Below are 26,059 nucleotides of genomic sequence, written 5' to 3' on the forward strand. Positions count from 1 at the left end.
TCACCAACTCGATGTGAAGACCGCATTCCTCTACGGTGAGCTTGAAGAAGACGTCTACATGGCCATACCCGAAGGAGTTGCAGCACCGCCGAACTTCGTTTGCAAGCTGGATCGATCGCTGTACGGACTCAAGCAAAGCCCCCGCTATTGGAACAACAAGCTAAACGACCTTCTACTGGATTTCGGCTTTACCCGTTCCCGGCATGATTACTGTCTATATACCAGGATCGACGATCGAGGGGGGGTATACATAATCATCTACGTGGACGATTTGCTCATTGCTGGCGATCGACTGGACCTGGTGAAGGAGATCAAGCGTGCTCTTTCCAAGAAGCTCCAGATGACGGATTGCGGCGTGGTTAATCATTTCCTTGGAATGAAGATCCGATACGACCGCACCACCGGATGCATGTACCTGGCGCAAGAAGCTGCTGTGGACCGTGTGCTGACGAAGTTCGGCATGCAAGACTGTAACCATGTCAAAACCCCAATGGAGAAAGGCTGTTTCCTGCCACCACAAGCTGCGAATCCTGTGTCGCATCCATACCGTAAATTGCTGGGCAGCCTGATGTATACGATGCTGTGTGTTCGACCGGACATATGCTACGCTGTTGGATACCTAGGGCGCTTCCAAGTTCAACCTGATGAGGCCCACTGGCAAGCCCTGAAGAGAGTGGTCCGTTACGTGAAGGGAACGAAGAACTTGAAGCTCCAGTACAAGCAAAACGACGACGCCGAGGCACTTGTCGGGTACGCAGGCGCTGACTGGGCATCGGATGCTGAGGATAGGAAATCCGTTAGTGGCTTTAAGGTCTTTGGGAACACCGTGTCTTGGGCAAGCCGCAAGCAACAAACCGTTGCACTGTCGTCGTGTGAAGCCGAGTATGCAGCTTTAAGTGCCGCGGCCTCCGAAGGGCTGTGGCTGCACGGAATCCTTGAAGACCTGAAGCAAGTTCGACCGGACACGGCCGAGATGAATCCCAAATCTCAGTCAAAACTGTAGCGGGCGGAGGTGGCACTGCTCTCAAACAGTGGTCCTGAACTTGTACCACCTACGAATTTGTGCAACTTGCTTAATGCGTATGCAAAAGGCGAAGGATGCAGTTTTCATCCAGTTTTTATTTTGTGCATTTTGTTATTTTTGAAAACCTGTTGGCAACCCTGCAGTGGCAACGCTGGTCGCCACTATTTTCAATTGTGTTTGTTTACTATACACATTTGCAGCCCCTCGCCATCGCCGTCTTGGTACGCGACCTGCTATGCTGCTGCTGCTGTGGGACGAGAAGAAGCGGCGATCGAACGACGAACGAGCGAGCGAGATCGATTATGATACAAAGGAAAACGAACAAAAAAAAATATTTCAATCACGATTTACCAACCTCCTTCACTGCCGCCGCCCCCACACCTCACCCGAAGCAGCAACACACGAAAAGGTTACGAAGGCATTCACCATCATCATCATTATCGTCGTCGTCGTCGTCAGATGCATAGCAGGCGTCGTCGTCGGCGGAAAAAAAAACAGCTACCCGATCAGCTGGCTGTGCGAGTGAGTCAGTGAGGGCGAACGAGACGGCAATCAAACAAACATGCTCCGGCTCGCTCCGTCCTTCGGGATCGGTCGGTTGTTCGATCGGCAAGGAGGGAGAATGATGAAAACACCGGCCGCCTCCTGTCGTCCGCCAGGGCCACCCCACCGGAGCCATACACAAATGATTTTTCTTCGTTTCACTCGTTGTGGGAGCGGAGCGACACGGAGCGGCGGAGGGTGTTGTGTAGTTCGCATTTCTTTGTTTTGTTCGGTCTTTCGTACTCCGCACCGCACCGGTCAGCAGCACCCCACCCGCCCCTAACAGTAGGTATATGATGGGAGGAATAGTGCCGGTGTTCTTCGCGGGCAGCAGCAATCGGCTGTTGCTGCCGAAGCGAAGCGAATGAGCTCCGAATTGAGTCGGTCGGTCGTCCGTCGGCTGGTCGGTCGGTGGGTGAGAGGCGAAAAAACGGTTCGTGGCATATATTTTCCATTATATCATTTATCTATGCTCCAAGTGGGATTTTTACACAACGGGTTTCCCTCCCGTCCGTCGTCGCCCCATTCCTCGCTCAAACCCCCTTTCGATGGTTGAGCTATGCAGCGCGCATTGGGCAGGGGGAGGAAGCTTCGTGGCTCGTTGTGGTAGTGGTTCGGGTTTTATGTACCCGCGCGCCTTCGGGAAAAAAGTTGAAAACATAGCTAGCGTGGTAGTGGTGAGTGAGTACATACAATTGCCGTCGTCACCGCTAGCTTTGTGTGAGCGAGCATATTCCGTCCGTGCGAGAGTGCTGTTCGGTTCGTTTGCACTCGCCTCGTTCGCTCGCTCGCTCGCCTGCCCGTCTGCCTGCTTGCTCACTCACTCAGTCCGTTCTGTTTTGCTTGTACGAGGTTCAGTTCCCAGTTGTTTTTCGTGTCGGAAAGTTGTCACTCGAGCGGCTACTCCCGAAGAGGCAATTCCATTCAAGTAGAGTTGAAAGTCTGTGGTCTTAATAATTGCAAACCGTTTTTGTGTATGGGATATACAACTATTTTACAACAGGAGATTTTTGTTTTTGAATGAAAACGGATCGGTTCCACTCCCTAGGAGGCGAAATTCCGCACGCGTAGCAATTCGCGCGGAGCAAACAATAGTAGAGTGAGTGCTTTCGGTGTTCCCCGTTGTTCTGTTGTTCGACTCTTTTTTTTTTAATTGTGTGAATGAAAATTGCAAGTGCAAGGGACAATTGTTGTGCCCTCCCCCTCCCCGTGAATGAAGATTCTGTTGTTCAATACTGGAAACAAGTGCATTTTCTAGTGTGTTGAGAAATTTTCTGTGTTCTAATTGTGATCTCTCTGTAAACTTCGGCTTTGGAAAAAAAAAGTACGTTCCAAGGCCTCTCTGGTGGAAAAGAAAGCAAGTGCAAGTGAAAAACTAGTTACAGCAAACTGGAACGAATCTGGAAACCGAGGGTTTGATTCATCCAGACCGAACCTTGGAATCGCCAAGTGCCAAGCGTGCAAAATATGATTTGGAGCAAGTCTCGAGCGAGCACTGTCAATCACGGCGAAAATGTATCGACTAATATTGTTGATGTGATGCACTCGGCTCAGCTGGTCGTAGAAGAACAACAACAACAGCAGCAGAAACAGCAACCGGAAGTGGACTCGTTACCATTGGTGCATCGCAGTCACCTAGTGCAGCTAGGTAGCGCCGCTAATCAACGCCTACTGCTAGTGTCGGAAGTCTGTCAGAAGAGTTCCATCAACGACGCCTACTACAATCTAGACAAGGTTCTATCGTGAAGTGTCGATTTTCGCGAAGAAGAAATCCGCAATCGGAAGGGGAGAAAAAGAAAGTTCGGTAATCGAATACAAGAAAGAAGAAGAAGAAGATCGTGAAGACGTAGAAGAAGAAGAAGAAGTGTTGGATGTGTACAATAGAAAGCTATAAGACGAAATTATTACCGAGCAAAGGAGTGATAAAGTAAAACTTGTTGAGAGTAAAAGTTGTTACGAAGCAGAGAGTGGAAAACCTGTTGAAAGAGAAGCGAAAAATCGTGATCGAAGCTTGTGAAGCAACGTATACATCAAAAAAAAAAATTGTAGTAAAAGGAAAATCATAGTATCTGAGTTTTTATTTGTTTATTTTTGACGTCATCAGTGTGCCGTAAGAGTGTGTAAGTGCGTGCGATTCCGTCAAGGAAAACAAAGTCTGATCACATATGAAAAAATACTTCCTGAACAAAATGTCAACCGGCAAGCGCTTGGCAAAACGGTCCATCATCGGCACCCGGGTGTGCGCTCCCGGTGTCGACGGAATCTGGTACTCCGGGGTGATCCAGGCCGTCAAGACACCGCCGTCCGCCAACCAGAAGGACAACAACAACTGCATCAACCTGACGCCCAACACGCGCTACTCGGTGCGCTTCGACAGCAAGCAGGACGTCGCGAGGCGCGGGTTGGCCCGGGAGTTCCGCGAGAGCGAACTCATCGGTCCCGGCTTCAAGACCATCATGGACGTCCGGCTGAAGCCGGGCCAGAAGGTGTTCCTCACCTACAATGGGCGCGAAAGTGCCGGCGAGGTGCTGCAGCACGATGACCTAAAAGACGAGATTACCGTTAAGATCGTACCCGTTGGACAAGAGGTGAGTCCAGGCCGTACACGCCGTAGAACTGCGACACAACCCTTTCGGTGCCAAGGTCGAATCGATCCAACAACATTCCCTCTCCATCTCTCTCTCACTCGTACCAAAAAAAATCCAACCCAAGCATAGAACGAGGAGACAGGTTGAACCCCGAATCCCTGACTGGCGGCATCGAAAGGGTCGTCGTCGTCGTCGTCGTCGTCGCTGAAGTCGTAAACTCTCAATCTCTGTTTTTGTACGTGTTCCGTTTTGCTCGCTTCTTCGCGCTCATCACAATATGCTGCTGACTAATGACCTCGATAGGTTTTCTTGAATTAATTTAAGCCGTATACGCTGCCTTCGGGCGTACTACGGGCGGCTCCGTAGTCCGTGGCCGCATATGCGTTCGAGTGTGTGTGTGTGTGTGAGAGAGATAGATAGAGAGAGAGAGAGAGTGGTAAAAAACAGTTACTTTTCTGGACTTCCTCATTTGCGTTTCTTGAGCACGGGGCACGGCTCGAGGCGGTGCGGTCGTGATTTAAATTGGGACGTGGTCACACCGGCGTGCATCGAAGGGGGGGTGGAAGGGGGATCATTGTGGTCACACACACGCACACTTGTCTCACTGGAGATCTGACTTTACTGATGACACTGATGATCCAAGGTATTCCGAAGCAGTCAAATAGTTGGTTTTAAAGTAGGTCATTAGAGCAGTTCCATGGCAAATGACGAATCGATCTGACGCGGCCTTCGCCGATTTGCATGAAACATTGCATAATTGTTTGTTATGGTCAATCATTCACATTTGAGATAAGATTCGGCCATTTTGAAGCACGCAAAGAAAAAAATTAAAAATGGCGCTTTAGAATTTTTTCAACAAATCATAACTAGAAAATTTTACTTCTAATCGAAATGACGTCTAAGATAAAGTTGTAGTAAAAAATAATGACCGTTCATTAAAAACATACACTGAAAAAAATTCCAGTAGTTTTGGGTATCAAATCCAAGAAAGTGTTTAAAACTTATCAGCAGTTCCATTTCAAATGACGATTTTTTTTTAATTTTTCGATCGACCTTCTACGATTATGTTGAAACTTTGCACAGTTGTTTGTTGTTGTCCAACATGCCATTTTTTTTTTTTTTTTTCCTTTATTTACAAGGCTTTCAGCCATTGGCTGGTTCGCCCGCCAACATGCCATTTTACATATTTGGTTCCCTAGTTTTGTGCACGATTAACACTTGAAAAGGGCTTATGCAAAAATGATGCACATCAATAGAAAAACATATATCTCACGAACGATTTGTTGGTGTCTTCGGCGAAGTTGCAGACAAGTTTTGTGTCTTTCAAGAAAAAACCATACACTGTAAAAAAATATTTTCTTATTTACAAAAAAAAAATTAAAATTATTAAAAATAATAATAAAATTACTCAGATTGAATATATTTATTTATTATAATTTTTTTTATATTTATATTGTATTTTAGATAAAGTGCTACTCACTGACAATGTGTATTTGCTGGGCAACTCATAAACAAAAAAGTTATGAATTATTGAAAAAAGTACTATTTTCCTAAATACTACCTATAGTTTTCGAATATCTTTGAAATAGTGTTAATATTAAAACACATTAAATATTCAACAAAAAAGCAAAGAAAAATTTACACTGTAAAAAAATATTTTATTGATTACAAAAAAAAATCTAAATTAAAAAAAGAATAAAATCTATTCAATTTGCATATTTTTTTTTAATTATTTGTTTTGTATTTATATAAAATTGCAATCTTTTTGTACAGGCTCAATCGAATAAGCTTTACGGAGCCAAATTATTATTTGAGTTATTAATGTGTTGATTAATATCTTAAATTTGTTAATTTTTAAACGACCAATTTGAAAATTTCACAGGAGATAAAATTTCTAGAAAATTTCCACCGTGATAATAAATAATATAAATTTACAACAAAAAAGCAAACAAACATATACACTGTAAAAAATTATTTTATTATTTACAAAAAAAAAATCAAAATTAAACATAAATAAAATTTATTCAATTTGCATATATTTTTTAATTATTTGTTTTGTATTTATATAAAAATGCAATCATTTTGTACAGGCTCAATCGAATAAGCTTAACGGAGCCAAGTTATCATTATGCGTTATTAATGTGTTAATTAATATCTTATGTCTAGAGTTAAAGTAATTGAACCGAATACTCGTGGTTTTTGAAAGTTTTGCGCAGTATAATAAATAGATTACTGTGCAAAATATCACAAAACGGTGTTTAAACAAAAAGTTAGGCATAATTTTGATTGGAAGTGACGTTTTCGAGTTATGATTTGTTGAAAAATATCGAATGTGAATTTTGGATTTTTTTTTCGAGGTTGGTCGAATTTTAGCTCAACTGTGAATGATTGACCATAACAAACAATTATGCATTGTTTCACGGAAATCGGAGATGGTCGAATCAGAAATCACTTTTGTTTTTTTTTTTGCTATTTGGCCTGGAAATGTTCATTAGTATACAGGGCTGGTAGCGAGTCACTTTTCAGTGACTTGGTCACCTTTTTTAAGGCCAAGTCACTAAGGTCACTTTTTCTTGTAATCAGTGACTATTTTCAACTTTTTTAGCGTGAATTTACTTTAAGATTGACCATTCTTTGCTTTGCGACGTTTAATCGTCTTTCTCTATCTACTAAATAAAATTACCTGAGTTTTCCAGAACATTAACGGATCAGGCTTATAATAAGAAGGCTATTTTTTAAATTCGTTAAAAATATGCTTTTTTTGTAGATCAAAACAGTAGCAATTTACCGAAACGTTTTTAAGAAATGGCAATCAGTTTTAAAGAAACAGCTTTTCAATCAAATCCATTGAATGTTGAAGTTTAACACTTACTTAATTTCTCACTTTATAAAGTTAAAAAAAAAACTTAATTTGAGTAAGTAAGATCTAAAATTATTCAAAATCTTTCGCATTCCATGTACAAGGGGCTGTCCATAAACTACGTAGATAGTTTAGGGGGGGTAGGTCATGGATTCAAAACAAAAAACTGTCATTAAATATGAATCCCCGGAAACTTCAGCAAAGCTCAGAGAGAATTTCTGGAAGGTGATAAAAATTACACGAACATCCGGGAAACTTGAGAGTATTTTAAGGGTGTCATATCTTGGAGATTTCACGAACTTAAAAAATGCGAAAATTTAACTTAGTTGATTAGTGAACATCAACGAAGTTTCATTAATTAAAAAAATGCGAGAACTTTTAGCAAGCTTCAAAGAAATACAGAGAACTTCTAATACATTTAGATATTGTTAGATGGTTTCATGATATTCAGTGAAGTTCCGAGTACTTCGAGGACGATCAGATAGCTTCAGAAAAATCCCATTAACTTAAGCAAATATGAAGGATTATCATACAAATTTAGAGAACTTCAGGTAAGCATAGATAAGTTCAGGGAAAATTAGTGAGTGTTTATCATTATTATAATACTTAAGGAAAAGTGTCGAAACATCAAGGCAAATAATTTAATTTCAGTAAAGTTGCGGGTTCTTTGAGGAGCTTCAATAATCGTTTAGGCACTTTTAATACCACCAGGAAAGTCTAGACTATTGAAAAAAGTTTCAAATTAGTGCCTATATTAACGGGAAGTTTCATGAACGTCAGAAAAATCTTGAGAACTTCAGAGATAATCATAGAACTATATTGATTATGTCGCTCCAATTCCATGAAAATTGCGGGAGCACAAAAGTTCCAGAAGTTTAGAAAAACTTCGAAATCTTCACAGAAGGACAGTGATTTTCAGAAAATATTTCGAGAACTTCATAGAAATCTATAAAGCTTAAGAGGAGATCCGCGAACTTCAGCATTAGTTCCATTAGTTTCAGAAAAATTAGTGAAAATTTAAGGCAGTTCCAAAACTTTTCAGATAACTTCAGATACGTTAAAAATTTAATTAAGGTCTTCCCATGAGTTTAGAAGTTCAGGGAAGCTTAAACGTTTTTAGGATGGTTCAATTAAATTCAGCGCAGTACAACAAGCTTCATGAAAACTGCAAAAACCTTGGAGAAGTTTTGAGAATTTCAGAAAAGAACAGAGAACTTCAGAGCAGTTCCGTTAACATTAGAGAAGTCACATAAATTTTAAAGAAGTTTAGAGAACTTCAGCGATTTTTTAAACCTTTAGAAGAGATATATGATCGTTAAAAAATGGAGGAAGTCCTATCAAGTTCAGAGAAGTTTAAAAATTTAATGAGAAATATTATGAGCAGCAGGCTAGTTTCTCAAACAAAAAAGAACTGCAAAGCAGTTTCAGTAACTTCAGGACAAATTTGGGAACTTTCAAGTAGTTCTGAAGACCTCAGAATAGTCCATTCTCCTCTACATTCCGATGAAGCTTCGAATTCAATTTTCTTTTCGTTTTCCCCGGAAATATCTTGAAATTCACCACAATAAGAAACCCTTTGGAAAGATTCTCCGAATATTCATTGCATTCATTTCAGATTTCTTTTCGAATCTCACTTCTCCCATCGGAATTCTACTCACATTGAAAGTCTCCTAAGAATTCATTGGCATTTCTCCTCACAAATTCTTTAGATTTCTTCTAATAATTTGTTTGGCAAATTCTCCTGAATTTATTTTCCGAATTCCTTTGAAGATGTTATAGAGTTATTCTCAGATTTAATTGTAATCCTCATTTTAGTAATTTCAAGATTCGTTTTCTCCCACATTCTTTTAGAAATTATCCTTAGAAGACCCTTGGAATTTTTCTCTGAAGCAGTTGCTCCTCAGAAATTACTAATAAAATTCCACGAGCTTTACAAACTGTGCAGGGAATTTGACTCCAGATTCTTGAAAATTTCTTGAAGTATTATCGCTTTTAAGTCCAGAACTAGTTCAAATTTAAAATTTCTAGGAAATATGCTTGTTCAAAAAACAAAAAAAAAACATTTCAGTTTTTCTAGTTTTTTTTTATTTATTTATTTGTTACTGAAGATGAATCCACTCTTTCTATAATGTTCAAAGTGTGAATGAAAATAACGAAAAAAATTAAATGCTTGTATTTTAAAATTAATTATTAATAAATTAGTAATAAAATCATTAAATTCTCTGAGCCTTCCAGGTCTTTTAAGGAAAAATAAAGTTTCCTGAGGATTCCCTATAGTTTTCCTGAAATGCTTCTCAAAATTACCGGTATCTTATTTTCACATTTCTTTGGGATTGCCCTCTGAATTCCATTCGAATTATTCCTAGAGCCTCTCTAGTAGCCTCTAGTCTCTTACTTACCTTACCAATCAGGCTAACGCCTTGTTGTTCTCTGTTGTCTGAAGAAGTCGACTTCACTCTACTCGATCCATGGCCACACATCTCCAGCCTCGTAGTCTGCGAAGGGTCCGCAGGTTGCCTTCTACTTGGTCGATCCACCTTGCCCGCTGCGGGCCACTTCTTCTTGTTCCTGTTGGGTCGCTTTCGAGAACCATTTTTTGCAATGCGGACGATGGATGGTTCTCACAGCAGCTGGTGCAATTCGTGATTCAGTTGCCTCCTTCACGTTCTGTCATCCATCTGCACTCCACCGTAGATGGTACGCAACGCCTTCCGTTCAAAAACACCAAGGGCTGTTTCTCCACGAGCATAGTCCAGGTCTCTTGGCCGTAGAGGATCACCGGTCTAATCAGCGTCTTGTAGATAGTCAACTTCGTGCAGCGGCGAATTTTATTCGACCGGAGCGTCCTCCGGAGTAGGCACAATTCCCTGCCATAATGCGTCTTTGTATTTCTCTGCTGGTATCATTTTCGGCGGTCACCAGTGAGCCCAAGTACACGAACTCATCAACCACCTCGATTTCGATGATGGCAAGTCCAATCCGCCTAGCTTCAGCCTTCAGTCTGATGTACGTTTCCGCCATCGTCTCAAAGTTCCGTACCATGATGTCGATGTCATCGGCAAAGCCAAGAAGCTCGATGGACTTCCTGGAGATCGTGCCACTCGTGTCTATCCTAGCTCTTCTGATCACACCTTCAAACGCGATGTTGAATAGTAGACACGAAAGTCCATCACCTTGCCGTAACCTCCTTGGAGATTCAAAGGGACTCGAGAGTGTCCCCGATACTCGAACAACGCACATCACTCGATCCATCGTCGCCTTGACCAATCGCGTCAATTTATCCGGAAATCCGTACTCGTGCAGAATCTGCCATAGCTGATCTCGATCGATTGGTGTCGTATGCGGATTTGAAATCGATGAACAAATGATGTGTAGGCACGTTGTACTCCCGGCATTTCTGCAGAAGCTGCCGAATCGCGAAAATTTGGTCCAGGGTAGCGCGAGCACCCATGAATCCCGCCTGGTATTGCCCCACGAACTCTCTTGCAAATGGTGACAGGCGGCGGCATAGAATTTGGGAGAGTACCTTGTAGACGGCGCTCCGCAGCAGTTGCAGCAATCCAACTTATCGCCCTTTTTGTGGATTGGGCATACGACACCTTCCATCCAGTCCTCCGGTAATACCGTCTCCTCCCAAATCTCGGCAATTACCCAGCCTAGCCAGCGCTTCACCACCGTATTTTAATAGTTCTCTTGGTAGTTGATCTACACCAGTTGCTTTGTCTGTAGTAACCTTTAAAAAAAAATTACGTACCTTATTCCAGTGACATCTATTACTGAAATCAACCATGTTTTAGCTAATTTTGCTATTTATATAAGACCGGAAAAATATGATAGGCACCCAGATAAAATCGATTCCATTTGAATAGCTTCATGTTGTCCGGCTTAAGCGATCGTTAGTCGCAATAGTTTGTAGTGATGAAAGGAGCTCGGTGGCTTAACAGTGACCGATTTTGCTTACTGAGCATAATATTGTAGATTCAATCCCATTTTTTGGATCATTCCTATATTTTTAGTGTACAAACTTGATTTTCTATAGATCAATTTCATTAGTTTATGGTTCATTGTTGAACGTTCTATGGATCATTCGCAATGTGTTTCTTGGCGGGATCGACTGTTACGAACTATGTTGGAGGTTATGTGGTTTTCAGTCTTCTGATGCTCAAAAACGGAGTTTTAAGTTTTCATCTGACGTTTCGGTCACATGTATTGTGCGTTTTTTCAAAGAATCTGTGTTTGAATATGTTTGTACCATTCGGTTTTTATTGTCTGGTTATCCCGTCGTACCAGAAGCAGGTCTAAGAACGGAATTCGTCCTTGTTTCTCCACCTCCTCCTCTCCACCTGGATTTTTGGGTGATAGAGGTTAAATGCTTCCCTCGCCGGTTCGATTTTCTCCTCCGGCCAATATAAAGTCATCGACGTACTTTTTCAACACCGGGGCTGGAAATCGAGCCTTGCCATTGTAGTGTCCAGCAACGTTTCCATCACTAGGTCCGCAATGGTGGGTGAAAGCGGATTACCCATCGCCGTTCCAAACACCCGGCGATAGTGTTGTCCTTTGAAACGGTAGTAGCTGCAGTCAATGCAGAACTCCATTATCTCTAGAAACAGGTCCAGGTTGATGTTTGTGTGTTGCTTGATGCTGTGCCAGTTGTTGAGAACGTCGTGTAGTACCAAGTCCTTAGGGATGCACGTGAAAAGTGACACTACATCCAGGGAAATCAGGAATTTGGCACGTTGTATCCACCAGCGATGGACTTCTGTATGATTTTACCAACGAACTGCGAGAGTGTGTACGATGGTGACGTCATGCATGGTACTACTGGTCTCAACGGCAAACCCTCTTGGTGTGCCTTGGGGGGCACCGTAGATTCGTCTTCAACTTCATTTCGGTGGCCCGATCGATGAGTTTCAGATCTGCTAGTCGCTTCGCGAACTGATTGTTTTTTTGCTTGATATCTTGATGTTGGATCCCGATTCAGCTTCTGGTAGGTGTCGTCATCGTCTACCATCCGTTGCAGTTTAGCCTCATCACCACGGTTCTGTTCCCTTTGTCCGCCTCGATGACTGACAACTATCTCTTTCGTTGATTTGGATGTGGTACGGTAGAAATTTGTCACGGGGTCGTGCCTTCCCTTTCCTCTCTCCGCGTGAAGAAAATTCTGGATTTGATTCGCAACGGCGCATCTATTGCGTTCTTGAACCTCTTCTGTTTCGTGCACTCGAACGACATTCTCCACATCGGTGATCAGGTGGTAGATAGGAAGCTCATTCATATCTGTGTATGGCAATGCTAATTTTCGATCCCAGGCTTAACAGCAGTTCGACCTCCGACGGGATTGTGACGTCGGTGCAGTTGAGGAGCGATTTTGTGTTGTGGCTGTCGATGATTGTTTGGTACTTTCTATCGGTCCTGATTGAGGTGCTCCGGACGTGTGTGTCGAAGAACGAATCTTGGCCATCGAAGAAGCGCTTGCTTTCGCTTTCTGGGATGCTCTGACATTTCCGAAGTTTGAGGTTGAATCGCGCGACGTGCCGATTCAGCTCGTTGAGGAACGGACTGTTATCCTCGATCAGCGGAAAAACGTTCTCCTGCACCTGAGAAGGAACTCTTTTCTCGACACTGTGTCTCCAAGTTTCCGGTTTTGCGTACCGTAGTCCTTGAGTAATGTTCTTGTACCGGGTCCATATTCGTTGTCCAGTTGTTGAAAGTAACTTGCCATTGTGTTGAGCTTTCTTGGCGGGATCGACTGTTCCGAACTATGTAAGAGGTTATGCGGCTTTCAGTCTTTTGAGGCTGAAAAAACGGGGTTTGAACTACAACTTCAATATATGGTCACTTAAATTATAAGTTGTATTTTTTAAGGACTGTTAAAGTTTACTATCAAGACCAACAATTGAAATGGCCTTAACTCCATTTTGTAAACAAACCTTGTAAGGCAATTTTCTCGCGAACCGAAGTCCGCAAAGGCAAACCAAAATAATGAACAGGTAGGGGAAATTCTCATCTAGCCGATTGTGGTTTCGGTTCGCGAGAAAATGGCCTTACAAGGTTTGTTTACAAAATGGAGTTGTTGGTCTTGCTATAGCCGATGATGTGTTTTTTTTGCGCCAACTTATTACGAAAATTTTCAAAACTAAACTTTGGAAATCACCATGATCTCTGAGCCATGAAGATTTCCAATTAGTCAACTTATGATACAAGCTATTTATCACTTCACACTGAATGTCCAATATTCATTATTCATGAACATTTAGTGTTTACGATTAGTAAACATTGCTCGCAGCTTGTGTCACTTTTCTCATCTATAGACTTTTCTGCCACCGTTAGGATTAGTGAGCAGTTTCACTAATACATGCGTTTTACTGTTTGAGAATATAAAAAAAACAGCTGTCAAGTTGAACGCTTTTTCGTGGTAGAAAATAATAAACAAACCGATTTTACACGGCTACACTAGCTAGGTTGTATTAGTGAGATCTTGCGTCGATAAGTCAATGTGTCAACTTGCATTATGTTTACGACTTTAATTTACATTGAAAGTCATGTAAATTTTCGTCAAATTTTGGGTCATCGTTATATGGAAAAACGCAAACTTTACCTCACCAATCGAGAACAACCCTTTTTTGGTTTCATTTGAAGTCCCAAACAACTGTGCAAAATTTGGGGACGATTGCTTGTAATTCGGCATTCCGCATTGTGTTTAAAATTTGTATGGAAATTAGTATGGGAAAACCAACTTTTTTGCATTTTTATCCCTAGTGACCACAATTGTGCATGAACTATGTATGTACAAATACAGTCCACGAAGTGCCTAACAACTTTGCCAAAGAAAGTACGAAGCTATAATATATCTAAAAAAATGTTATAACTATTCAAATATTTATGGTTTGAATTAAACACCAAAAATACCTTTTCTGCCAACACTGCCGGTGTACCAATGGGAGTCAGATTCCAAACTGAAATATTTTCGGAGTTTCTTATTTTGCCGATTTGGTATGTTGAAATGAATTATTCTTGCTCTATCTCATATGTGTTGTTGGATGGGGGGGGGGGGGAAATAATGTACCCCGCCCCCTCACTCATATCACCACATTTTCACTACATGCATGACGTTTCATAGGAGAAAGCTGCGTCAGAAATAGTTTGTAAATTTTTATGAATTTCTTTTTTTTTCTGCGGTGATTTTTCCTAACAAAAATATCTACAAACTCGCACATCTTTGACTGTGGAGTTTGGTTTGAACTTCTTGTTACCGGTAAATGGCAATGTAACATGCGTGAGTCGTATTCACGATATTTGTTTAGGTGGTGAACTCTCATTTTTACTCTGCTCATGCCCTCGATTACATTTCATAAGGTAAGCGTAAAAGAGAAAGAGATATCACTAGAAATTATTTCTACTATACCTGTTTCCTAAGACATAGAGTAGGAGTTGTTCAACCAACGACCAGATGAAACAGCTTATAGAAGTTACATTCAAATTCAAAGCCCTGTTTTTCCTTGATTTCCTTGAACTTCGATGAAATTCTTCGAACTTTCTTGATGTTCTTTGACCGTCTCTGAGTTTGGTTTTTTATCCTGAAATCCTCAGATATTTCTTAAAGTTCACAGTACTTTTCTAATGTTATTAAATTTTCTCTGTGGTTTACATACCATCCTAAAGTTTGCCAAAATTTCTTCACGTTTAAAGAACTTTTGGCAGAGGTATCATTGAAATTCATATAATGTTGCTATAGTTCACAGAACTCTCTTGAAGTTCGTAGAACTTACCAGAACGACATTGAACTCCCCAGAAGCTCACAAAACGTCCCTGAAGTCGGCAGAATTTTTCTGAAGTTTATAGAACTTCTCTGAAGATCGAAGCACATCTTTAAAGTTTTAATAATTTTCCTGAAATTTGTAGAACTTCCCTGGTGTTCAATGAACTAATATGAAAGTTTCTCGGTTCTATTGGAGGAAATTATTTAAAGTTTGCAGTACTTTCCTAAAATTCACTATAGTTCCCTATAGTTCGCAGAATTTCCTAGAAGGTGGCTGAACCTTCCTGAAAATTTCCATGGACAAAATATGGGAACTGCAATGAAGCTCTAGCAACTCTGTAGTAATTCAACGTGAGGGCTACCTAAACTCACATGGACAAGAGTAACTAACCTCATGTGAGTTTCATTCCAGTATTATCGGCATTATCGGTTAAACGATTTTTAAAAATATCGTCATGGTTGCCAGAATTTATTTTCGATCTCGCCGTTGAGTCAAACATATCTATTTATTTTTAAAAATCCAACAAATTTTCCGCCCCTCAGGATCATTTAGTGGTAAATGCCACCTTTGCCAGCTGCTGAGTACAAGACACAAAACTTTCGGATACCTACTATCTCCTTTATTTAACTCCGGTAAAAATCTTTCAACGATCGTCGCTACTAAAGTGGCTTCATTTTTTTTTACAGAGTCGCTTTTCGAAGCACGACAAGCGAGCTATCTATTTTCTTTATGAGATTTTTTTTTTTCAATTGTTCCAGATTTTCTACACGATACATCCATAAAAAACACTCGAAATAGAAACGAAAATCAACGCCTACTATGATTACGTGGCTGTTTCGGACTGTCCTGCTCGCTTCTTTCTCTTTTACTACTTTCTTTGCAAGATATTGTGCTACGAACAAATATTAATTGATTTATCACAAAGTCGACAAAATCAATATGGATCTTACTTGGGAGTCAAAGAAAACTTCTTTAATGCCATTTGGATTAACTTTTGAACCTTATTTGACTACATTTGTATGCTGTTGTATGGTCAATAGGCCATATACGCCTTCATAATCAGCTTTTGTTCTAAAAAAACCCAAGATGAAATATTTTAAAACCATCACAGATTTGATTGTTAGAATCAATACTAACATCCTGTGAAGAAAAAGTGCCTCCAGACATAGCGTGTGGGGGTACTCGCTTTCAAATTGCTCTTATGAGATTGAGCAAATGTTTTTGAATAACCCATCAAAACAACTCGAGAGATGGGAAACTCCGAAGTTATTTTAGTCTTTATGTTTACTTTCATTGATATGAGTGAGGGCCGGAAAGCATACATTAAGCCCCCCCCCCCCCTATATCTAACTACGCCTATTGTCAATGTAGCACATGTTTTTGAATACATCTGAACATACCAACTTGACAAGATCAGAAACACCGAAGTTATTGCAGTTTGAAGCTTTACTTTCATTTATATGAATGAAGGGGGCGGGGTATAGTTAGCCCCCCCCCGCATCTCTTAATACGTCTATGAGATTGAAAAATTGTTTTTGAATAATTCATCTGAACATACCAAATCGATAAGATAAGAGACTCAGAAGTTATTGCAGTTTCGAGTCTGACTTTCATTGATACACCGGCAGTAGACTGATGCAAAATTTGAAATTTTCGCTCCACAGTGCTCAAACGGTTTCAAATCAGGTCCTGATTAGCCTCCCAAAATTTAAACTCATTTGGTAAGAAACTGACTTGGCACAAACTATTCGAAGTTTATATGGAAATTACTATGGGAAAATCAAACTTTTTGTTCATTGTCTTCTAAACATTTTCCGTATTGGTTTTTTTGAAAATTTATATTACTATTCTTACAGGAAATTTTCTCAGCTACAACTTTGCCGAACCTCGTTTTTCAGCCAAATGCCAAACTAAACAGTTATTAATTGTTTAAGAGATTGATAATCTTATGGCATGATCAAGCAGCTGTTCTGTTAGCAACACTGTATTCTGCAGTGTGACATAGTAGCCATGATATTTGTGCTCTATTCTTCTCACCAGAAACACCAATGTTGCCTGCTGAACAGTTGAATGAGCATAATCATAAGACATCAGTTACTTGAATCATCAATAACTTTTGTTCCGTGCATTTGATTGCAAAGTGGTTTTCAACAAAGTTGTAGCTGAGAAAATTTGCTACAATCACTGCTTTCATTTTTAAAAGCACAGTGATGTGGTGAATTGTTAGATAGATATAAACAAAACCATAAGTTTTCCCATAGTAATTCCCATATAAGCTTGAAATGGTTTGTGCCAAGTCAGTTTCTTACTAAAGTAGTTCAAATTTTGGGAGGCTAATCAGGATCCAATTTGGAACCGTTTGAGCACTGTGGAGCGAAAATTTCAAATTTTGCATCAGTCTAACCGGCAGTGTTGGCAGGAAAAGGGATTTTCGGCATTTAATTCGAAACATTGATCTTTGAACAGCTATAACTTTTTTTAGGGGCATTCTAAAACAATACATTCTTGAGCAAAGTTGCTATACTTTAACGTATTTAGATGCGTGGTTTGTGGTCCCTAGTAATAAAGTTGCAAAAAAGTAGGTTTTCCCATACAAATTTCAAACGCAATGCGGAAAGCCAGGTTACAACCAATCGTCCCCAAATTATGCATAGTTGTTTGGGACCCCAAATGGAACCAAAAAAACATTGTTCTGACAAAATGATCATGATGACCCATTCTAAGGTACATCGCCTCATCACCGCGTTCAAGTAACAAATTAACGAATTTGTTGGTCGGTACATAGGTTCGCATTCTGATTTATCCGAGAACCTCACCCCGCTCCTAACACGCCTCTGAACACTCACCCACAACCACTATTCCACCCAGCTCTACCAGCCTCAGATCTCAGAACCACCCCCCCCCCCCCTCAGTACCGCCTTATTCAATTTCACGTAGAAACCTAGATTCTGCATTCGCCTGCAAGCGAAAGTGAGGATTACCCGATTCTCGGTCGGTGGAGGGGAGATGGAAGGGCGGCACCACCGACGACGCTTATTACACAGACGAAAAACGCAGCAGCAGCAGCACCAGCGCTCACCGTTACTGTTGCTTATTTTTCGACTGCAACAAACTAGGTCAAGGAGGGAGAATCATGTAAGAGTGCGCACTGCTTCTGCCACTGCTCTAGCTGCTACTGCCTCTACTGTAAAGTTCGAAACTAGGTCGAACCACGGCTGGTTCTTTCTCTCTCTCTATCTCTCTCCCTCTCGCACACTTACCAACATATCGGTTGCTGAGTTACAACCAATCTGCTCCGTATGTAATATCAAACCGACCAAAGCGAGTGAGTGCGGGGTCCTCGGCGGTGCTCGAGAGACAATGTAACGATAGATAGTGAGAGTTTGACCCATCTCTGCCACCCACCCCGACCGGCTGTCCCGAATTTCCCAAACTGGTCCCCCTTTCTATGCGTTTCGGGGGGAGAGTTACATGCCGCTAGTTTTATGCTGCCAGCATCGCTGGGGCGGTGGGGGTGCTTCGGTGTTTGCATTTGCGCACGGGTTTACAACATCGTCGAAGAGCGGCCATGTTGGTCGCTTCTCGCCTCGCTACCGTGCGCGCTGCACAAAGTTGCATCCTTGCCAAAAATGGCAACGAAATGGAATGAATCACATTGGCCTAGAAGAATGTGACCCGGTTAACTGCACCACGTTACTGACTGGGGCCTGGGCCGGATCCTAGTTGCCTTTGGCGGAGGAAAAATTCGATCTTACGATTGCTGCGATTCGAAGCATAGAACTCCCCACCTCCGAAATGGGTCAAGGGCAAAAAGGTCATCCGATGTTTCGCAGTAGTTGGTTGATAGTAGGTAGGGTAGGCATGCCAGTTCGGTGGATTGAAATCTGACAGGTGTGATTGAGTGGAGTAATTTTACCAGCGGATGCAAGCAGATCTTGAATGGATGAAGTGAATGTCACTTTCGGTTCGATTCGGCCCGTGCGTTACTTTCAAGCGGAGCACGGAGCCAGCGAGACGACGTTCACTTTCTGGTATGGCTTTGTGTTTTGCTGCGTCATTGTTGGCGAGGGAAGGCTGGTGATGAGCTGAAATGTCGTCACTGATTCAATGAAGGAGGAAGGAGGATCATGTTTCGTTAAAAATGGCTTTTCGCGTTCTTTGGACGCATTGGTTCCATGAAGACGCATAATTGTTACTGGAAATTCGTTTGAGTAATCCATCCTCTACACACTCAGAAAAATTCATGGAAATTTAGGTGCTCTAAGTCTAACATATACGAGCGTCAATGTTGACTTAAATTTGAGTCATAACAGACGCGAAATTCAGCTCAATCAAACGCACTTTTCGTCGAGTAACGAGCACTTAATTTTGGCTGACATGTTTGTTTACGTCTCGTCCTTTATGTCAAATATGGATTCCGTAACGGGTAAGATTAGTTACTTCTAAGTGTGTATTTTTCGTGCACAATTCCTATAGAAGTTATCAGTTGATTTACATTGAATTTGAAAGATTTGTTTCACTTAGGAGTACGTCTTTGTGGACTATACTGCCCTGTGCGGCATAGCAGTCCTAGCAGCGCTTTTGGCGAAGTATTATCACTTCATAATGCACAGTTAAAGTTTCCTACTTTGTTCAGAAAATGTCGTGAAAAATTACCAAAACTATGTTGTCCCGTCCATAAGAGTCCAAAGATAGAAAAATATGTTCAACAGGGTTTTTTTCTCAGCTTGCCGTTATAACGAATGAGACAACTTTGCTGAAAACGGCAGTATAGTGGGGTGTAAATCAAAATATTGTGTGACGAAATAGTGTCAGGTTTTAAACGCTTATAACTTGGCCATTTGTTGATGGATTTGAATTATTTTCACACCACTTGATTCAGATTTGATGTAAGATTTGTTTGGTATAAAGGTTATAGTAATTTATCGTTGGTAAACTATTGAAAATTGATCAAACTTTTTGGCCGCAATCAATTAATCACGTGCTTGCTTGCTGTACGTTTTGTTACAATTCGTGTGTGGATGCGGCAGTTGTCGCATCGTTGGACGTCGTGCTCGGCCGATGAGACCAACTCCAGGGCTGTTACAACAGGCGCAGATTTCGCGATTCTCGCAGATATGTCGCTGATTTTAAGGAAAAATTATCACGATTTTCTTTTTATCGTATACTAGCTGAGTGTGTCCGGCCTTGCTCGGGATTCAATATTAGCTTGAGTTTATGCGCCGATTTAGAAAAAAAAGCATGTTATATTGTACGTAACCCCCTCCCGCCCTCTCTTATCTAAGGGGCTACCCCCAATTCCAATTCCTTAAACATCCACATGCCAAATTTGGTTTCATTTGCTTGATTAGTTCTCGAGTTATGCAGAAATTTCTGTTTCATTTGTATGGGAGCCCCCTCTCGAGGGGTCTCGAGGCATCATAAGAACCTTTCTCGGTCCCAAAAACTTCTGCATACATATTTTTACGCCGATCGGTTCAGTAGTTTCCGAGCCTATAAGGGTCAGACAGACAGACAGACAGACAGACAGAAATTCATTTTCAGTCAGCAGTGATGCCAACGTTCCAGTTTAAACTCTATTCTTCCACTTTTTTAAGAATTCATCCAGTTTTATCTAGTTTTCCATCATTAGTAGCAACATATGTTGACGCATGACTACCACTCTACCAGTACAGAATGATTAAGACGCTTACACTTTAATCGTTTATATTGGAATTGAAATCTGGAAATGTAAGATTTAATTGAAATGCAATATTGCAATTGACATCTGCAAAATACGTGTCGATGTTACGATCATGCTCGCTTCACGGCAACGCATTACTCTTCATCATCGTCTCTTGTTAATTTATTTAATTAAACTGAAGTAACATTTAGGCTGATTCGTTTTTTGTCCAGACATGACAATCAGTTTTAAGACATCAGTGTTACAATCAAAACCATTAAAATCTGACGTTTAACATTAACTTAAGTCTAAGATCTAAGTTTCGAACTCCAAATCCAAATCCAAGAATAAGAAGAATGTTTAACATTTGATTAACACTCCGAACACGATGCCTCTGGTTAGAATGTGTAACGGCCAAGGGGTAGGTCACTCCGCACACCAATCTTGGGTCATTTTTTTTGTCAGTGTGCCACAAGTGTGCCGATTGTGCCGGTCATAGAGTAAGCTGCGATTGTTGGTAAAATACCCATCCCGGAAACCCGGTGTTTCTGATACCTTGAATGTTTTGGTTTGAAATCGCAAGGATAAATCGGGTTGAGGATGACGTGGGAAGTGGCGGGTTGTCGAAATTTTGGTATTTTGTGTTCCATAGGGTAATAAAAGTACTGTGTTTTAGTGTTTTATAATGCCCTCAAAGGCAGACCAGAAACCTAGCCTTTCGGCCGGAAAGACTTGGAACCGGTGGGGAGCATTGTTGGAGACCGACTATAGAGGACGATGAATAGACTTCCTTAGTTTGTTTTGTGTGAGTTGCAGCATTATTGGAATTAAGGGTTCTAATGGGGTCTGTCTCTTTCTCTTGAGCCCACTCTAGAACCTACATTTCGTATTAAGATCTAAAAGTGAACTGCTGGTCTGAGTTCTTCTGGTATATTCAATTAGAGGATGTTCCTGAATATACAGTCAAACAGCACGTAATGTTGTAAATAACTTCAATGACAATTGTCCAGAAGTGCTCCCCTTTTATTTACAGCAATCCAATGCCTACGAGATTGTGCCGAAGGTGTGCCGATGGATGTGCCCAAGCTGTGCTGAATCTAATTTCGGCACAATGTGCTGAGTGACTTACCCCTTGGTAACGGCAAACTTGCAATGTTTGAAAGATCATAGCTCAGCCATTTAGTGACGAATTTCAAATCTATTGGCGCCATTTGAAACTTCATGCTTCAGAGATTTATTCGATATCAATAGATTAAAATCTGTTGATTCTGCCTTGTCGTACACATTTTACCGGAGGCATCGCGTTCGGAGTGTTATTTTTTTTTTCCTGTGTCCATGATCTCGCAATTGTTTGTGGAAAAATTTAATTTTCTATAAATCCATAGAACGCTCTTAATTTCCTTGAATCTCTCTTCTGAATTTTCTAAAAATTATCATCGAAATATCCTTGCAATAACCCTCAGAATTCCTTAGAAATGTTCAACGAAATTTTGTTGGAACTATGCTTGAAATTCAGAGTTCAATTACTTTGGAATTTTCTTTGGAATTAACTTGAAATTTTCCTCACTCCTCACTCCTAAGAAGAATTACGTTCAATGTTATTGTTCTTAAAATTAAAGCCTCAAATTAAATTTATTGTATGGTAAATTGGCTGGGCAGTTATTTTTCAAACATTGCCTTGTCGTACACATTTTACCGGAGGCATCGCGTTCGGAGTGTTATTTTTTTTTCCTGTGTCCATGATCTCGCAATTGTTTGTGGAAAAATTTAATTTTCTATAAATCCATAGAACGCTCTTAATTTCCTTGAATCTCTCTTCTGAATTTTCTAAAAATTATCATCGAAATATCCTTGCAATAACCCTCAGAATTCCTTAGAAATGTTCAACGAAATTTTGTTGGAACTATGCTTGAAATTCAGAGTTCAATTACTTTGGAATTTTCTTTGGAATTAACTTGAAATTTTCCTCACTCCTCACTCCTAAGAAGAATTACGTTCAATGTTATTGTTCTTAAAATTAAAGCCTCAAATTAAATTTATTGTATGGTAAATTGTTCTTTGTGACCTAACTTTGTATTGAAATTTGGTTGTTGATCATTTCAAATTAATTTGCATTTCAAATGAAAATGCATCAATGTTTTAAAAGCAAAGCTAAGCCGTTTTTATACCTTAGAATCTTATAATGTAAGGGTGTTTTATAGTGTTCACTAAACAGAATTTATGCTACCAAGATCATAAATAACTGAAGATTGTACAACAAATGTACAAACGATAGCTCAGTCGGTAAAGTCGTAGCTACGAAGCTAATCCATGCTTGAAACGGCTCGGTTCGATTCCCGTCCGATCTATTACAGACAGAGAAAGCTCTAAATTAAAATCTGGAAGTGCATCAAAGAACACTAAGTTGAAAGCAGGCAAAAAGCTAATATGCCATGCGCTTGACATAGATGGCCCACAGCGGCTCACGACGAGCTACTGAATCCGATCAGTAGCGGTGCGGTTTCTTCCTCCTTCTTCGCTGAATCGATGGCTCTTGAGGGCAGCTTTGATAGCTAGCTGCTTGCGGGGAGCCTTTCGTTGTGTACTGGAGAAAAATGTTCAACGCCACGCTCTGAAAGCACTGCTGCTGCTGCTGCTGATGATGACGATCGACCGGACAACACCACACACGGTGATTGAATAAACACCGTTCGGCGAGACCGAAAAGAATTCGATTTTGAAATCTGTGTTAGGGAAAAAGCTTTTTGCAGACAATCTGTGATAATTTTAACATTCATAGCAAAAATTAAAATCAATCATCTCTGGATCAAAATCAGACCATTTTCATGCCGCGACCAACTTTGGCTTTTGAAATTGCATCCCCAATGTTGCCTTAACAATACATGGTATGTTAGATTTAAACTTACGGAAACTGACATCCGATTGATGAGCTTTACAAATGTCCAGAAAATACTCTATAATAAATTTATGGTGTTCCTGAAAGGGACCGTTTTGTCGTGATGATTGAGTAATGCTGAGCTATTGGGGTGTTCAACACAGATGAAACTGGCGAGCTGTATGTTGTTTGCAACGAGGATGACGCGCTTGGCATAGATGGCCCACAGCGACTCATGAAGAGCTACTGAATCCGATCAGTAGCGGTGCGGCTTCTTCCTCGTTCTTCGGTGAATGGACGCTCATGTGGGCTGCCGCTCGCTGCTTGCGGGCAGTCTTTTGTTTTGTAATGGAGAACAATGTTCAACGCCACGCGCTGGAAGCACTGCTGCTGGAATTCTTTTTGCAGGCAATCGGTGATAATTTTGATCACCGTTGCAGCAGTTGGTCATTTGTGCAATTTTCAATAGTGACTTATTGAAAATTGATAAAGGGTTCAGTTCAGCATATTCATGGAAAAATTTCCAATCGATTGGCTTGTTTAGAATTAAAATCCATCCGCTATTGACAGAGTTATAAGTGGTCAAAATTTGACCACTTTTCGTAACGCGTTCGATTTTGGTTTTTTTTTAATTGCTCCCCCAATATGTTGTCGAAAGACGTAATCCTTCGTCAAAAGAGGGTACGCCATTTTGCATTTATTTTATGCGAAATTTCGTGATCAGAACATTTTGGCTTGAAATCCCTTCGATCAATTCTCGGTGCATCTTTTGTGTACCGATTGAGCAAACAACGTTTACTAAATATTGCTTTATACAGCCATTCCATAGCAAAACGATGTAGTGGTTCTCAAAATTTCGCAAGAAATGGGTTGTTTTGTTCCTTATCGCAAAATATTAGACCCGTTTTTTTGTATTGGATCATTAGGGTGGTCCAAAAATCGGTTTTCCAAAACTGACTTTTTTTCAAAAATCCATAAATATCAAATAGCCATTCTGCATGGATTCATTTTCGGATGTATTTAAAGCTAAAATGTTCTGATCGCGAGATATTCACGATCAATATGGAAATTTCGCCTAAAATAAATGCAAAATGGCGCATTATGAATCGTCATCTTGAATTTCGGTCCGCCATATTGGATTTAGAAATGGTGGCGAAACTTGATTTTTTACCTCTCGTCTCCTTTCCCATATAAAAAATGCCCATATTGCATGGTTTCCGGAGGTAAATCGTCATGAAAAGACCGCCATCTTGGATTTCGAAATAGTGGTGAACATCGTTTTTTTTCGGTATGGGAAAGATGCCTTGAGATAATTTTAAAATAATCATCCCGATCAAAGTTTATAAAAATTCTGACTTCAATTGCACTTTAAAAAATTGCTTGCCAATGTCCAAAATCAGATCACCAAGAAATATTTAGATGTACTAAAAATATGTGTTCACTGATGTAAGTTTTGCTTTTAAAATCATCTGAAGTTTCCTTACAAAACCAGAGTACTAACATTTCATTTGAATCACCATATGCGCCGTCAAAATCATTTTTCTTAAATTTCAACATGTTCATGGTGATGTACTAAAAAACTTGTATACTTGGACCTGACTCCTATAAAGCAAGACAATACTGTGGAGGTGGATGGGTTCGATTCCCGGTTCGGTCTAGAAATGTTTCTTGTTGAACAATATCTCGATTTGCCTATGCCCAGGGAGGTCGAGAAATTGTTCAACCCGAAAAATGCCTAGACCGGACCGGGTATGATAGTACTTGCCACAATACTAATGCAAAAATTGGTACTGGCTCTCAATTAACAACGGTGGAACGAACACTAAACAGTTGAATTTGAACTGTGCCAAAATCTCTAGCTTTCCAAATTCTTGCATCGTCATAATTGTTCCTGTACTAAAAATCCTTAACTGCGGTTATTTTTTATTTATTTGGTTTACATGTTTCCATCAACTGTTAACCGACAACTACTGCCGGTCGCAAGATTTCTGAAACTCGTGATGTCAATACATAATGCTTGTGTTGCTTCAAGTGTGTTTCCACTTTTAGTACATTTAGATTGCGGTTTGTAGCCTTCAATGGAAAGGTAAGCTTAGATCGTTTGTATAACTTTTCTTATAGTGATAAATGCTTGTGCAACTTTTTTTGACGCAGGACTACGTCTGTGATTTCTATATGGGGGTACATTTTGTGAAAACCGAAAATGAAACATGTAACAAAATTATGAAAGATTTTGAACGTTAATAACTCAGCTGCCCCTGTACCAATTTCAACAATTTTATCACCGATCGATCAGATATATTTCTACGCACGAACGCACGCAAACTTTATCATTTTTTCAAAATGTAGCTCTGAAAATTTCACGAATGTGCAACTGTTGCTTTCATAGTTAAAATTATCACCGATTGCCTGCGAAATGCGATTTCCCTAACACAGATTTCAATGTTGAATTCCATCCGGTCTCACCAAACGGTGTTTATTCAATAACCGCGTGGTGAGTGATGGTGTTCTCTAGTACACAACGAAATGCTGTCTGCAAGTAGCGAGCTGCAGCCCAGATGAGCATCCATAGAAGGAAGAAGAAGCCGCACCGCTATTGATCGGAATCAGTAGCTCTTCGTGAGTCGCTGTGGGCCATCTATGTCAAGCGCGTCATACTAAAGAGTATAAACAGAGAGAACCCCGCTCAAATTCCTATTCCTACACAAAACACAAGCTCCTGCTGCAGTTAACAAATAAGATTT

General features: G+C 40.5%; 1 protein-coding gene across 2 annotated transcripts in view; it reads left to right on the forward strand.

The window, feature by feature from the left end:
* The first annotated feature begins 2,409 nt into the window (after positions 1–2,409).
* Glut4EF (Glucose transporter 4 enhancer factor) overlaps positions 2,410–26,059 on the forward strand; it is a 258,287-nt gene continuing 234,637 nt past the window's right edge. For both annotated transcript variants that reach the window (XM_065219116.1, XM_065219117.1), the window contains exon 1: positions 2,410–4,155. In XM_065219116.1, coding sequence (XP_065075188.1) covers positions 3,733–4,155 — 423 coding nt within the window. In that variant the 5' untranslated portion in view covers positions 2,410–3,732. The remainder of the gene's footprint in view (positions 4,156–26,059) is intronic.

Source organism: Ochlerotatus camptorhynchus, unplaced genomic scaffold (genome assembly GCF_037179485.1).
Source record: "Ochlerotatus camptorhynchus isolate MF236.1 unplaced genomic scaffold, CSIRO-AGI_Acam_v1.1 ptg000099l, whole genome shotgun sequence".
Classification (NCBI taxonomy): Eukaryota; Metazoa; Arthropoda; class Insecta; order Diptera; family Culicidae; genus Ochlerotatus; species Ochlerotatus camptorhynchus.